Genomic DNA, 15,568 nt, shown 5'->3' on the forward strand with positions numbered 1-15,568 from the left:
TTCTAAGAAAGGGCCTTACAGTAACTGAATCAGACCACGGAGCAATTTATGCCTCAAGGCATTGTTGAAAACAATACAGCAATCAGCTTAGCTGAGGCTAACAGCTGATACCAATATTGCAAGACAAACAAGATGATTAACAAGGAGATGAAAGAGACAGTAAAAGAGAACTCAGTTAAAGCCACAGTCATAGGAGGAGGGAATGGATGGAGACCACAGTCAGGGAGGTTGTACATATACCAAAGACTCTGCTTTTGGGACTTCCCTGGTGGCGCAGTGGTTAAGACTCCATGCTCCCAAGGCAGGGGGCCTGGGGTCAATCCCTGGTCAGGGAGCTAGATCCCACACGCATGCCACAACTAAGAAGCCCGTCTGCCGCAACTGACAGGGCGCAACCAAATAAATAAATAAATAAAATATTTTTTAATAAAATAAAATAATCAAATGCAAATCCAATAAAAAAAAAAAGACTCTGCTTTCCAGTGAGGAAATTCAGAAGGTGCATACTGCAGGGGAAACAGACATCACTTCCAAACTAGTCACTAAATAACCAGACAAGCAAAACAATAACAAATATTCTCAGCCCAGAGAGGGAATCAGTAACCAGAGCTGCAACAATATATTATCTAAAATGTCCAGTTTATAACAAAAAGTTGTGACACACGCAAAGAAAAAGAAAAGTGACCCATTCACAGGAAAAAAACAAGCAATAGAAACTGCCTTTAAGGAGACCCACATTTTGGTTTTAGCCAGCAAAGACTTCAAAGCAGTTATTATAAATACGTTCAAAGAAGAAAAGGAAACCATGCTTTAACAATTAAAAGAAGCTTCAATGAAATCCCTATTAAACTACCAATGTCATTTTTCACAGAACTAGAACAAAAAAATTGCACAATTTGTATGGAAACACAAAAGACCCTGAATAGCCAAAGCAATCTTGAGAAAGAAAAACGGAGCTGGGGGAATCAGGCTCCCTGACTTCAGACTATACTACAAAGCTACAGTAATCAAGATAGTACGGTACTGGCACAAAAACAGAAATAAGGATCAATGGAACAGGACAGAAAGCCCAGAGATAAACCCACACACATATGGTAACCTTATCTTTGATAAAGGAGGCAAGAATAGTGGAGAAAAGTGGAGAAAAAAAGGAAGCAAGAATAGTGGAGAAAAGACAGCCTCTTCAATAAGTGGTGCTGGGAAAACTGGACAGCTACATGTAAAAGAATGAAATTAGAACACTCCCTAACACCATACACAAAAATAAACTCAAAATGGATTAAAGACCTAAATGTAAGGCCAGACACTATCAAACTCTTAGAGGAAAACACATGTAGAACACTCTATGACATAAATCACAGCAAGATCCTTTTTGACCCACTTCCTAGAGAAATGGAAATAAAAACAAAAATAAACAAATGGGACCTAATGAAACTAAAAAGCTTTTGCACAGCAAAGGAAACCATAAACAAGACGAACAGACAACTCTCAGAATGGGAGAAAATATTTGCAAATGAAGCAACTGACAAAGGATTAAACTCCAAAATATACAAGCAGCTCATGCAGCTCAATATCAAAAAAACAAACAAACCAATCCAAAGATGGGCAGAAGACCTAAGCAGACATTTCTCCAAAGAAGATATACAGATTGCCAATAAACACATGAAAGGATGCTCAACATCAGTAATCATTAGAGAAATGCAAATCAAAACTACAATGAGGTATTACCTCACACCGGTCAGAATGGCCATCATCAAAAAATCTACAAACAATAAGTGCTGGAGAGGGTGTGGAGAAAAGGGAACCCTCTTGCACTGTTGGTGGGAATGTAAATTGATACAGCCACTATGGAGAACAGTATGGAGGTTCCTTAAAAAACTAAAAACAGAACTACCATACGACCCAGCAATCCCACTACTGGGCATATACCCTGAGAAAGCCATAATTTAAAAAGTCATGTACCACAATGTTCATTGCAGCCCTACTTACAATAGCCAGGACATGGAAGCAACCTAAATGTCCATCAACAGATGAATGGATAAAGAAAATGTGGCACAAATATACAATGGAATATTACTCAGCCATAAAAAGAAATGAAATTGAGTTATTTACAGTGAGGTGGATGGACCTACAGACTGTTCATACAGAGTGAAGTAAGTCAGAAAGAGAAAAACGAATACTGTATGCTAACAAATATATATATGGAATCTAAAAAAAATAAAAATAAATTGGTTCTGAAGAACCTTGGGGCAGGACAGGAATAAAGACGCAGACGTAGAGAATGGACTTGAGGACATGGGGACGGGGAAGGGTAAGCTGGGACGAAGTGAGAGAGTGGCATGGACATATATACACTGCCAAATGTAAAACAGATAGCTAGTGGGAAGCAGTCACATAGCACAGGGAGATCAGCTCAGTGCTTTGTGTTCACCTAGAGGGGTGGGATAGGGAGGGTGAGAGGGAGAGGAAAGAGGGAGGAGATATGGGGATATATGTACACATATAGCTGATTCATTTTGTTATACAGCAGAAACTAACACAGCATTGTAAAGCAATTATACTCTAATAAAGATGTTAAGAAAACATTAAAAAATAAAATTAAAAGAAGGTAATGGCAATGTCTCATCAAATAGAAAACAAGCTAATAGAACTTACAAAAGAAGCAAATGCAAGTTCTGGGTTGAAAAGTACAACTAAAATGAAAAATTTCCTAGAGGCTCAACAGTAAATAGGGACAGACAGAAGAATCAGTGAATATGATGATAACAGAGACTATGCAAGCTGAAGGACAGCAAAAAAAAGAATAAATAAAAATGAACAAAGGCTCAGAGAGCTATTTGACAAGATTAAGTGTACTGACATATGTATAATGGGGGATATCTGAGACAGAAAACAGAAAAAAATGGCTGAAAACTTCCCAAATTTGATGAAAAACATTATCCTACACATCTGAGAATCCCAATGAACTCAATGATAAACAGAGAGATCTATGCCAACACATCATAATCAAAATCAAAATGCTGAAAGACGAAGAGAATATCCTGAAAGCAGCAAGAAAAAAACAAATCACATACAATGGAACACTAATAAGAATAGATGATTTCTCACCAGAAACAATAAAGGCAGAATACAGTGAGTGGAAAGACATATTCAAAGTGCTGGAAAAAACTGTCCACCAAGAATTCAAAACCCAGCAAAACTATCTTTCGAAAAGATAATATAAAAACATTCCCAGATATACAAAAATTGAGAGAATTTGTTGGTGGCAGGCCCATCTTACAAAAAATATGAAAGGAAGTTCTTCAGGCTGAAAGCAAGTGACACCAAACAGCAATTCAAATTTACAGAACAAAACAAACAGTGTTAGTAAAGATAATTATGTTAGGTAATTACAAAAAGACAGGACACTTGCATATTTTCCTTTCTTCTAACAGATTTTAAAAGCAAGCTTACATAAAACAACACATATATAATTGTATTATTGGCGCTATAACATATAGAAATGTAACATATTCAACTATAACATCAAAAGGAAGTACATGGGAGCAAACTTAGAGTACAGCAAGGAAATGACACTGGGTGATAACAAGTCCACAGGAACAAATAAAGAGAATAAGAAAAAGAATAAGAAATAAGAATAAATTCAAATATTAATGTAATAAGCTCTATAAATATAAATATTTGCTCTCTCTACTTCTCTGAGCTTCTTTAAAATACATAAAATTATATAAATAATTATGACAATGTAACAATCTACTCTTGGGTTTGTAACATATAGGTGTATTATGTATTATAATAATTGCAAATACAAAGAAGAGGGAATAGATCTATATAGGAGAAACATCTCTGTATCACACTAGAATTTAGTTAGTATAAACTGGGAGTATATTCTGGTAAGATAAATTTTATAAGCCCTACAGCAACCACTAATAATATAACTTTAAAAATTAGCTAGGACTTCCCTGGTGGCGCAGTGGTTAAGAATCCACCTGCCAATGCAGGGGACACGGGTTCGAGCCCTGGTCCGGGAAGATACCACATGCCGCAGAGAAACTAAGCCCGTGTGCCACAACTAATGAGCCTGCAAGCCACAACTACTGAAGCCCACATGCCACAACTACTGAAGCCCACATGCCACAACTACTGAAGCCCGTGCACCTAGAGCCCATGCTCCGCAACAAGAGAAGCCACCACAGTGAGAAGCCCACACACCACAGCAAAGAGTAGCCCCTGCTTGCCGCAACTAGGGAAAGCCCACATGCAGCAACGAAAACCCAACACAGCCAAAAATAAAATAAATAAAAATAAATAATTCATTTTTTAAAAAGTAAAAATTAGCTAGAAAATTATTAAAGAAATTAAAATACTGGAAAATATTCACTTAATGCAATAAAAAGCAGTAAAGGATGAACAGAAGAACAAAAGAGTCATAAGGCATATGGAAAAGAAAAAGTAAATCAGCAAGTATAAATCCAATGTTATCAATAATTACATTAAATGTGAATGGATTAAACAATCACATCAAAGGCAAAGATTGGGGCTTCCCTGGTGGTGCAGTGGTCGGGAATCCGCCTGCCAATGCAGGGGATGCGGGTTCATGCCCCGGTCCAGGAGGATCCCACATGCCGTGGAACGGCTGGGCCCATGGGCCATGGCCACTGAGCCTGCGTATCCGGAGCCTGTGCTCCGCGACAGGAGAGGCCGCAGTGGTGAGAGGCCCACGTACCGCAAAAAAAAAAAAGGCAAAGACTGTCAGTCTGGAATTAAGAAATAAAAAGATACAATTATAAGCTATTTACAAGAGATACAGTTCAGCTTCAAAAACATAAATAGGTTGAAAGTAAAGGGATGAAAAAAGATACAACATTCAAGCAGCAACCATAAGAACTGGAAAGTCCACAGAGACATAAGACAAAATAGACCTTAAAACAAAAAAAATATGTTGCTAGAATTAAAGAGGGACAACAGCAAAAAGGTCAATTCATCAGGAATATATAACAATTACAAACATAAATGCACTTAATATCAAAGTCTCAAAATATATGAAACAATTCTGACAGAAAAGGGAAAAACAGACAAACAATAATAATTGGAGACTTCAATACCCTACTTTCAAAAATGGAGAAAACTAGCAGAAGATCAACAAGGATCAGAAGACTTGAACACTATAAACCTACTAGAACTAAGAGACATGTATAGAACACACCACCTAACAACAGCAGAATGCACATTCTTCTCAAGCACAAACCATACATTCTACCGGATAAACATGGTAGGACATAAAACATGCCTCAGAAATTTAAAAGCACAAAAATCCTATAAAGTATATTAGGAAATAGTTTAGATGAATTAAAACAAAAACACAACAAGCCAAAACTTAAGGCACACAGCTAAAGTAGTGTTTAGATCTATCAACGTAAATACCTACATTAAAAAGAAAAATCTCAAATCAATAACATAACATTTAGGGAAACGTAAACCAAAACTACAAGATACTACTTCGCAGCCACCAGAATGGCTATAATCAAAAAGACAGAAAAACAAGTGTTGTTGAGGGTGTGGAGAAACTGGAACCCTCATAATGCTGGTGGGAATGTAATATGGTGCATATTCTTTGGAAAACAGTTTAGCAGTTATTCAAAATGTTAAACACTGTTACCATGAATGAGAAATTCCCACTCCTAGATATATACCAAAGAGAAATAAAAATAACAAATACACAAACCTGTACGTGAATGTTCATAACAGCATTATTCCTAAGAGTCAAAAAGTGAAAAACAACCCAAGTGTCCATCAACTGATGAACAGGTAAACAATATGTGACATATCCATACTATGGCAATAAAAAGGAATGAGTACCGATATACACTATAACATGGATAAATCTTGAAAACGTACTCAGTAAAAGAAGCCAGCCACAAAAGATCTCATATTGTATGATTTCACTCACATGAAAATGTCCAGGATAGGAATCTCCAACCTCAGCTGACTTCTCAGAGCTACTGCCAATCCATCTGCTTATCCTTGGTCAGCTCCATCCCCTATTCACTTCAACATAAATTCTAAGCCTTCACCAAGCCACTCTCCTCAAATCCCTTAACTCACCTCCACAACTCTCAACCTCCCTCAGCAGACAATCTTGCTTTCTACCTCAAAACTAATCTCTCAGTTTCCTCTCTGTAAACTTGTATCTGTTCTTATGCTCATTTAATTCCCTTTTCCCTTCAAGTCACAGAAAGGAATATAGAAACAAACTGACTCTAATATCAGACTCCTCCATGTAATTCAGTTCTAAACACTGTCATGAAGAATGCAATGAAAATCAAATGCTTCATCTAACAAAAGATCTGAGGATCTATAAATACACCTAATCCAAAGTTAACATTATTGCAGGAGTTCAAAAGTAAAAAATTAGGCACAGCAAGATATTTTTAACAAGCTAGTCATAAGGACACTTAATATCTCCTTCTTTACATACCTGTTGAATGTTTGAAAGTCCCTGGCACAGTGTCAGGAGATACCCTCAACATTCTGAGATCTGAAGAGTGATACTCCAACTCTCTAGTTGGCTCATGAGGAACAGATGGAGGCAATACAGATGCAAAGGACTGATTAATGTCCATATTAGAAAGACATACCTATGAAAAGAGATAAAAAATGAAGAAAATAAGATTAATTTTAGACTTCATCTACTAAAAAATAACCTCATTTTTATGAAAATGAATGCTAAGCAGTTATACCAGTTCCTCAAGATCATATTCTCAACCCTCCTGAATTCATATATAGATCATATCTTGTTTGGTTAATTCCAGGAAGGCTCTACAAATTCTCTGAGGGTTTGGAAGTCTACCTGTATAGAGTATTACAGATAGGAGACCTAGAAGTGTTCTATTACTCAGAAGTTTGCTACTTAACAATAGTATGATCTGAACTATGGTAATATTCTTGACAAGCTCAAGGACTTTTTTTTTAAGAAGGAGAGGTATGTTAGGGAAAGGAAAGAGGAAAGGAGGGAAGAGAGAACAGAAATATTTTCAAGAAATCCACAAATGTTTAGAAGAAAAATAAACGCATCAAAGAACTGTATCTGTGATCAGTTACCAAAAATCATAAGTTCTCAAATTTTTTGAAACAAAAGTAGTGGGAAATATAAACTGATGAAGTAAAGGTTAAATGCTGAAAAAGAAGTTCCTGAAGTTTCATGACATTCCAGCAAGTCCTTGTTAAAAAAGAAATCAGAGGGGACTTCCCTGGCGGTCCAGTGGTTAAGACTTCGCCTTCCAATGCAGGGGGTGTGGGCTCGATCCCTGGTTGGGGAGCTAAGATCCCACATGCCTCATAGCCAAAAAAACAAAACATAAAACAGAAGCAATATTGTAACAAATTCAACAGACTTTAAAAATGGTCCATATCAAAAAAAATCTTAAAAAAAAAAAAGAAAAAAAATTAGAAACTATTAGTACTGATGTTGGTACATAAAACATTACACAACTTTTCACCAAATTCACAGTATACTCTCATATAAAAACAACCTACCACTTTTATTTTCCTAAAAAGTTATTCCAGTGCTGCCCTCTCAGGAGGGAGTCTAAAAATGTACATAAGCATGAATTTTTCTATCCTCTTTTATGAAAGATTTTTCAGTGTGTAGTAACAAACATTCTTAAGAAGCTGGCAGAATGTGGAAATAAATAATTCTACTTCTACTGCCCATATAGTTCCTCTAGACCCATGGTTCTCAATTGGGGAAGATTTTGCACTCCCTCACCTCCCCCCACCAAGGAACATGGCAATACCTGGAGACATTTTTCGCTGTCATAACTTTAGTGGGGGTAATGTTACTGACATCTAGTAAGTAGAGGCCAGGGATGTTGCTAAACATCCTAAAATACACAGAACAGCCCCCCACAACAAAGAATTATCCAATCCCAAAGCAATAGTGTAGAGGAACCCTGCTCTAAACATAGCACAAAGTTCTTAGTTTTCAATTATCCTACTGCCAAAGGAGACATGCAGCTCATTAACAGCATGGGTTTGAACTGCACTCGTTCACTTATACGTGGATTTTTTTTTTTCAATAGTGAATACTACAGTACTACACACGATCCAAGATTGGTTGAATCTGTGGATGTGGAAGAACCATGAATATGGTGGAATCGGGGATACAGGGGGCCAACTGTGGATCTTCAACTTCGCAGAGGGTCAGTGCCCCTAATTCCCACATTGTTCACAGTCAACTGTATATATCACATATATGATAGATAAATACTTGTGTGTGCTCATGCATGCACTGTGTTTAATAGAAGTTTTCCCCTAAAGCTTCCAAATATAGGGAAAGAAATTTCTATTCCAATCTTGACTTTGATAACATTTCAAAGCTTCGAAATATATAGATTATTAGAGCAGTTAATAAAAAAGAAAATGCAGAATGAAAAAGATGAGATATATTTATTTAAGAGATCAACAGATGTTTATCACTAAAAATTAAAGGAGTCAGGAGGGAAAAAAAAAATCAAGATTTGTTTATCTCCTAGTTTTTATCAATAATGAAGACAGAATCAAAGACAATGAAGAAACCAAGAAATGCTAACACCTCTATAAGAACTGAGAAAATCTGTAAGTCACTCTGATTTTAGGAAAAAAATGAATTATTCTGATCTAAGCAAGGTGAATTTGAGATGTTGGGACTATTCACAGGAAAATTTCATGCAAGATAGAACATGGGTCTACCTAGGAGAAATAATACTAGGGTCTTAAAACAGAGATGATAACCATCCACACAGAGAAAAGCATTTAAATCTTGAGAGGAAACAAATTCTTTGGGATGGAGGGGGGACCAACAAAACAAACACGAAAGAAATCTAAGGAGTCAACCTTAAATAATATTTAAGAGTTACGTGGCCAAAATAAGGGATACTAAAACAGTATTTTATTATAGAGGTTAAAAGAATGTAATATGCTGCTGCCAGGAACAAGGAGAGAGAAGGAACAGAATAACGAATTAGAGTAGTAAGTCCTGGTAAGAGTCTAATGGTCTAGTTTCAGTAAAGGGAACTAACAGCCAGGCACTAACCATGTAAGTGCTACATACCTTACACCCCATTTAACATAACAACATTTGAGGTTGTTGATTATTATTGTTCCTATTCTTTATGTAGACAAGGAAGGAGAGTGATCCTCCAAAATCATTTGCCCAAGGCACAAGGCTAATAACAAAGTAACTGAACAGGGTTTTGACTCCAATTCTCCAGTCTCTTCATAGCCCTAACCTACATCATACATAAGTGGATACCCAAATAATCATTTAGAGAATGATGGATATGTATCAAAGTGAGGCAAACAAGTATGAATGCCTCTTTTGAGACACAGATGAGAATAAGGAAGAAACCAAAGAGTAGGCAAACCCCCTGAGAGCAAGCTGGGCCACACAGGAAGATTATCATCATGTCTGGCTCATTGTTTCCCTCATATTAGTATTACTTAACTCCCAGACCACAGAAGAGAGCTAAGAGTGAAAGACAATATAGAGAACAGCATCCTCCCTGGACTAAAAACCTTAGTCCTACAGTTAAGGGCAAATAAAATTTGAAATTGTGTCACAGTTAATCTCAGCACATCACTGTTAACTGAATATACATCTTCATGTCTTTAAATATATTTTATCTACATGAAAAGTTGACATAAATTACAAAAGTAGCACTATCAAAAAAATTAGAAACTCTCAGTTTAAATATAATTAACACTGCTGTATGTTATATATGAAAGTTGTTAAAAGTAAATCCTAAGAGTTTTCATCACCAGGAAAAAATATTTTTTCTATTTCTTTAATTTTGTATCCATGAGACGATGGATGTTCACTAACTTTATTGTGGTCATCATTTCATGATGTATGTAAGTCAAGTCATTACGCTGCATCCCTTAAACTTATACTGTGTTGTATGTCAATTATACTTAAACTCTAAGTTTAAAATTGATATTTTGTTTCTCATTCTTATTAAAACTAACTTTGACCTTCACTCTTGCCAAAATGATGCAAAATCTTGGCTTTGGTTTCACTGAAGAACAGTTTATGGTATAGTGGTTAAGTATATTGACAAGGTTAGTTTCAAATACTAGTTCCCCTACTTGCAAGTTCCTTAACCCTCTAAATATCAATTGTAAAATGGGGATGATAATAATCCCCAACAATCCTCCCTGATAGGATTGACCAAAGGCCTAAATGAATTGAGGCATGTAAGTAAATCTCTTAGCATATTATTTGAGCACAGTGTGTTAGCTATCATTTTCATCCCCATCGTTATTAAATTGAAAATTAGAATTAAACAATGTCTAGAATGTTGAAGAAAATAAAACTAACCTAACAGTTCTCTATATTAAAATTTTTAAATAAATTGTAAATAAAAGGAAAAATTCATCACAATATCTTTGTTCAGTTTCTATTTTCAACTACCTGAACCTAAAGGTCAAAATATAATTGCAGGGACTTCCCTGGTGGTCCAGCGGTTGAAACTCTGCACTCTCAATACAGGGGCCCAGGGTTCGATCCCTGGTCAGGGAAGTAGATCCCACATGCCGCAACTAAGACCCGGCGTAGTGAAATAAATAAATATTTTAAAATATAATTGCAACTCAAACTAGCAGCTTTCCAATGACATACTAATCTTATACATGGGAAAACTGGAAAAGGAAAGTAACATTAAGTATACCACATATATGATCTAACTGTCTTTAATGACTAACAGAATGTAAGGATATATTATCAGGAAGTGGGACCCAGATTGGAGCTGACAGTATCAGACAAAACCAGATGAGCAATGGGACCAGAGAAACATTAAAGCCAAAAGATCCAAGGATCCAGGTAAATGAAGCCTTGTATATAAAAGAAAATTGTGACTTCAAGATACCTCTGAAGTTAAAATCTTTCAGGGGTTTCTAAACAAATACTTGAATATGTCAGGGCCTATATACCAAGGCCTGTACATTGAAGGCCATAGGGAGAAAAAAGCACAACTGAATATCTCCATGAATGAGTCTAATCTTAACACCATTCCAAAGGTTCTTGCTGGCACAATTTGGAAGAGTTAAGATGCCTCAAGATGAAAGGCCTGCAAGCTCCAAAGGATGGCCTTTTCCAAAACACCACAGAAGTCACTAAATCTCATGGTCTACAAAGCACAAATATTTCTTTTACGCCAACCTCTAACAAATTAATGCAGCATATTCCTGGATATCAGATGAAAACCAGATTACACATCACAATTTGGTATTAGAGGATATAAATGGCCCTATACTTTCATCCCCATTTTTCAACTAAAGTATTTCTTTCCCTACCGCATAAGAAATGTCAAACAGAAAAACTTACAGGCTCTTCAAAACTGCTCTCTTCCTTAGATGGTAGCTGTATAGTAGACTGCCAGTGCAGGGAGCTGTCACAAATCTCTAGATCATCAAGCAAATTTTCTAAACCTGCTAGCTTAATGCACTCACCAGTCAAGTCACCTTGGTCACATATCTGGGAAACAGTAAAGAGTAAAAGTAAAAACAAATAACAATACCATTTTCTGAAACAATACTGGAAAAGACCATGTCTCTCCCCAACAATCATTTTATTGTCTCACCTCTCTTTGTAGTTCAACAACTCTTTTCCTGCATACAACATCATTTTCATCTAGGCTACAGCATTCAGTATCATCCAGAGTATAGATGTCAGATTCAGCCTTCCCCTGCAGGCCCTCTACAAAATAGGAGTCATTTTGCATAATTGTATAGACAGTAAAACTGGACTTGGCTCCCACAGGCCGAGGAATTTCACCTTGGTCTATATCAGCTTTCAGCAATGTCTCTTGGCCAACTGCAATTAATGATGCATCACTGATCACTGGCAAAGCACCTTGTGACTTTGCATTACATGCCACCAAGTTTGCTGAAAAGCTGCTTCCTACAGCTACAGATGGATCTTCAATGACGTTACTAGAGTTTCCATTCTTACCCAAAATACAGTTTGAGGAATCTGCAACTTCTTCAAAGGTGTGCTGCTTTAAATCTTGTAAAACCAAAGAATCTGAAGTCCATACTTTCACTGGATAAATAATGTTTGAAGATCCTAACTTCTCTGCAAGGTCAAGAGCAGAAACAGACTTTATCTTCCCAATGGGAAGAAATGGTTCATTGTCTGTATCATACTGAAATAAAGCTGACTGTGTCTTGCCAAGACCAACAGCCTGTCTGAGAGATTTTTCACTTAAAGAAGATGACGACTTAAGCTCTGGACTAAGAGAAAGTGGCTTAATGAATATTTCCTGAGGAGCACTGGGGAGTGATTTTATATTAGGATGCCAGTACAGGGAGCTATCACCATCATCTTTTTTATACAACAATGGTTTTGAAGCTGCTGATTCAAACACCCCAGGAGTAGATTGATAGCGTGGGTGATTAAGTTTATCAAAGAAAAAGTTTTCATCATAATTTAATAGGGAAAGATCTGGATTTTTTGGTTCATTTTCTTGGCTGTCATTTGTTAAAGATTTATTGATGTCAGTTTGGATTTCATTTACTGTACTCTCTTTCTCAGAAGGTTCAATAGAGGCAATAACTGCCTGAAAGGCTACATTTTCAGTAGCATCAACATTTTTCCCACCAAAAGCAGAAGGTGGCTTTTGGTTTCTTTCTTCTTGAAAACACAGCTGTTCTGATGTCTCATCTGAGTTGGATTTAATGGTCTGAAGAGGACCACCAAAAACCTCCATCTTAGAGGTATCATGCCCCGTGGAGAGTATATGTGCTTCTGACACTTCTACAGAATTATCAGTAACTACAACATTCTCAATATATTGTATTTCTGAAGATCTGGGATGCACCTCTGAAAATACTAAAGTATTTCTATTCTCCTTTAGTTCAAAACATTGAGATAATTCTTTCCCCAGATCTTCTTCAATTCCTTTATAACCCTCCAAAGAATCCATCTTTTGTTTCATCTCATTCTCAGCAGGAGCCCTTAAATAAACACTCTCAAAATAATGACTATCAGCTGTCAAGGGAACCTCTCTTCCTCCTCTTTCCAAGAAACAATGCAAAAAACAATGTGGCATTTTACTATAAAAGCGAGGAGCAACTTCATGTGGAAAAGAAACACAGTCCTTACTGATTAGACATATTTCTGGATGGTGTGAAGCTCCCTGTTTGCTCCATGGCATATCTGAAAAAGGGGCACTAAAATTGTCACTTTCCTTATGAATTTTATTTTTATCAATTGTGTCAGATGAATCTGAATAAGAATCACGGTCCTTACTGGTTAAATATTTTTCTAACTGTTGTAAAGCTTCCTGTTTCCCATATTGCACATATGAACAAGAAGCATCAAAACTGTCACTTCCTTTAGGAGTTATGTATTCATCACTTGTATCAGATGCAGTTGAAAAAGAAACTTGATCTTTATCAGCTAAATTGGTTTCTGGCTCCTGTATAACTTCTTGTGTCTTCCATGACATATATGAATAAAGAGCATCATAACTATCAGAGTCTTTGGGGGTTTTCAGATCCTCAAGTGTATCAGGTGAAACAATCTCTTCTTTAGTCCCTTGTTCAAGAGTTAATAAAGAGCGCTGAGAGTCAATAGCTGTACTACCTATAAGTGGGTGCTGAGATACACTAAAGCAACTGTTAACTAAGTTTGGAGCTACTTCTGAGGCTGCCTGGAATAAAGCTTCACTAACTTCCGACGGTCGAGAAAACCATTCAGTGTCTTCAGACTTACCAGGAATTCCCCTGAAAATATACAGTTAAAAATAAATAAATAACACATTAAAAACATTTATATTTTAAAATACTAACATGAAAAAATACAAAACTGATATGTCACTGAAATCGAGGTTATTTGAAAGTATATTGAAAAACAAAGTCCTAATTTCAAATTCCTTTAGGGTGGCTAATGATTGAACAAAGCAAATTTTTTTAAAACAGAAGGTAAACTACCATCCTATGACCCTGATATTTTCTCAGGCCTCCCTCAAAACAATATTGCCCCAAAAAGTGATTCTTTAAATGAAAATATCAAACTTTACTATTTAAAATGTGTAGTTTATCACCTACCATAATTTAATATTCATTTAACCTGCATTAATTCTTCTACTACTCATTTATTATGCTCTTGAAAACCAATTAAGTGAGCTACTCCCCAAACAAAACAGTAACCTAATCATTGGTTGACTATTGTGTATAGAACACTTTTCACAAAAGTAATTTTAAAGTAATACATAGCACAGGGCAGAGGTTTTTACTCTGTAAACATTTACACTTTTTAATTTAAGGCTTCTTTTTTATTTCTAAAAGAAGAAAACATATTCTTGGATAATTCCAAATATGCTTTGGAGAATTCCAGACTTGTCTCTCATTATGACTAAAGGGCATTAATTTGGAGTAACTGTTAATTTCGATGTGTTTATTAGAAAAATCGTGTTAGTTCATATTCGCACCTCCTACGAAGGAGAGATAGCTAGATTCATTCAATATTGGCTGACAAAAATGACAGTGCCAAACAAGCTAGTGACCATGAAATGAATGCTTTTTACAGAATGGGTGTGGGCTGATGAGCAGCAAAAGGGAAGATTTAGAAGGAAGAAAATTAGTGTGCCTTCTAAATTAAAATATGCCTAATATACTAGAATACATTAGAAATTATTTTTAAAGAAACTGAAGTCCCCTGGCTCATTTTTACACATATTACTATGCCAAATTAACATGTATCATGCCTTAATTTAGGGCCTTGTTATCTTCAGAGTGTGTACTGAGAATATCTAGCTCCCAACCCAAAGTCTCACCTGAAGTCATTAATATTAGTAACAACTTAGAAGAAAAGAAAGAGTAGAAAGGTTACATGCAAACAGAAAAATAAATCATCCTACCTCAGAGGAGCAAAATCTAGTTCACTTTGGTGAAACAAGGAATCAGGCCCAAACTCTTGATCTTTTGTCAAACATGTCAGCAAAGGCAAATCAGGAGAAGCGAAATTGTCTTGTATGACTGCAAAGTTTCAAATATAAAGATGTTGGGAATGCTGAAAATTAATTGTTTAGCTTATATAGTATTTTAAAGAACCTAAATATGCTGCCATCTGGAAGTTTCTACAAGCATTAGTATGATAATATAACAGCAGCAGCAGCAAATACCATTTATTAATAGCCTGACAAGATCCAGGCACTTAACATACAATATTTTATTTAATCCTCATAACAACCTTGAAGTATAGGTATTTTTATACCCATCTTATAGATGAGGAAACATGATCATAAATCTTAAAGAATACTAAGTAATTTGTCCACATTCAAATAGATTAAGTACCAGAGTGCAATCTGAATCTAAACACTCTACTTTTTAGCAAGTGCTCCTAACCATTATGAGTGTTTCTTCCTATCTTACATCAAAGTGTGGTCCACAGACTCCCAGGCATCCCTAAGACACTCTCAGAAGATGCCTGGGGTCAAAATTATATTCAAAGTAATATTAACATACCATGTGCCTTATTCACTCTCACTCTCTCATAAGGATACACTGGAATTTTCCAGAAGCTACA

General features: G+C 36.1%; 1 protein-coding gene across 7 annotated transcripts in view; it reads right to left on the minus strand.

Moving 5' to 3' along the window:
- Positions 1 to 15,568, minus strand: part of ALMS1 (ALMS1 centrosome and basal body associated protein) — a 225,971-nt gene that overhangs the window by 173,218 nt on the left and 37,185 nt on the right. For 5 of the 7 annotated variants that reach the window (XM_029232815.1, XM_029232817.1, XM_029232816.1 and 2 more), the window contains 4 exons: positions 14,901 to 15,018; positions 11,619 to 13,764; positions 11,363 to 11,512; positions 6,479 to 6,638 (listed from right to left, as the gene is read on the minus strand). In XM_029232815.1, the coding sequence (XP_029088648.1) occupies positions 6,479 to 6,638; positions 11,363 to 11,512; positions 11,619 to 13,764; positions 14,901 to 15,018 (2,574 nt within the window). The remainder of the gene's footprint in view (positions 1 to 6,478; positions 6,639 to 11,362; positions 11,513 to 11,618; positions 13,765 to 14,900; positions 15,019 to 15,568) is intronic. The other 2 variants (XM_029232818.1, XM_029232819.1) reach the window with 2 other exon arrangements.

Source organism: Monodon monoceros, unplaced genomic scaffold (genome assembly GCF_005190385.1).
Source record: "Monodon monoceros isolate NGI ecotype Baffin Bay Population unplaced genomic scaffold, NGI_Narwhal_1 Super_Scaffold_19, whole genome shotgun sequence".
Taxonomy (NCBI): domain Eukaryota; kingdom Metazoa; phylum Chordata; class Mammalia; order Artiodactyla; family Monodontidae; genus Monodon; species Monodon monoceros.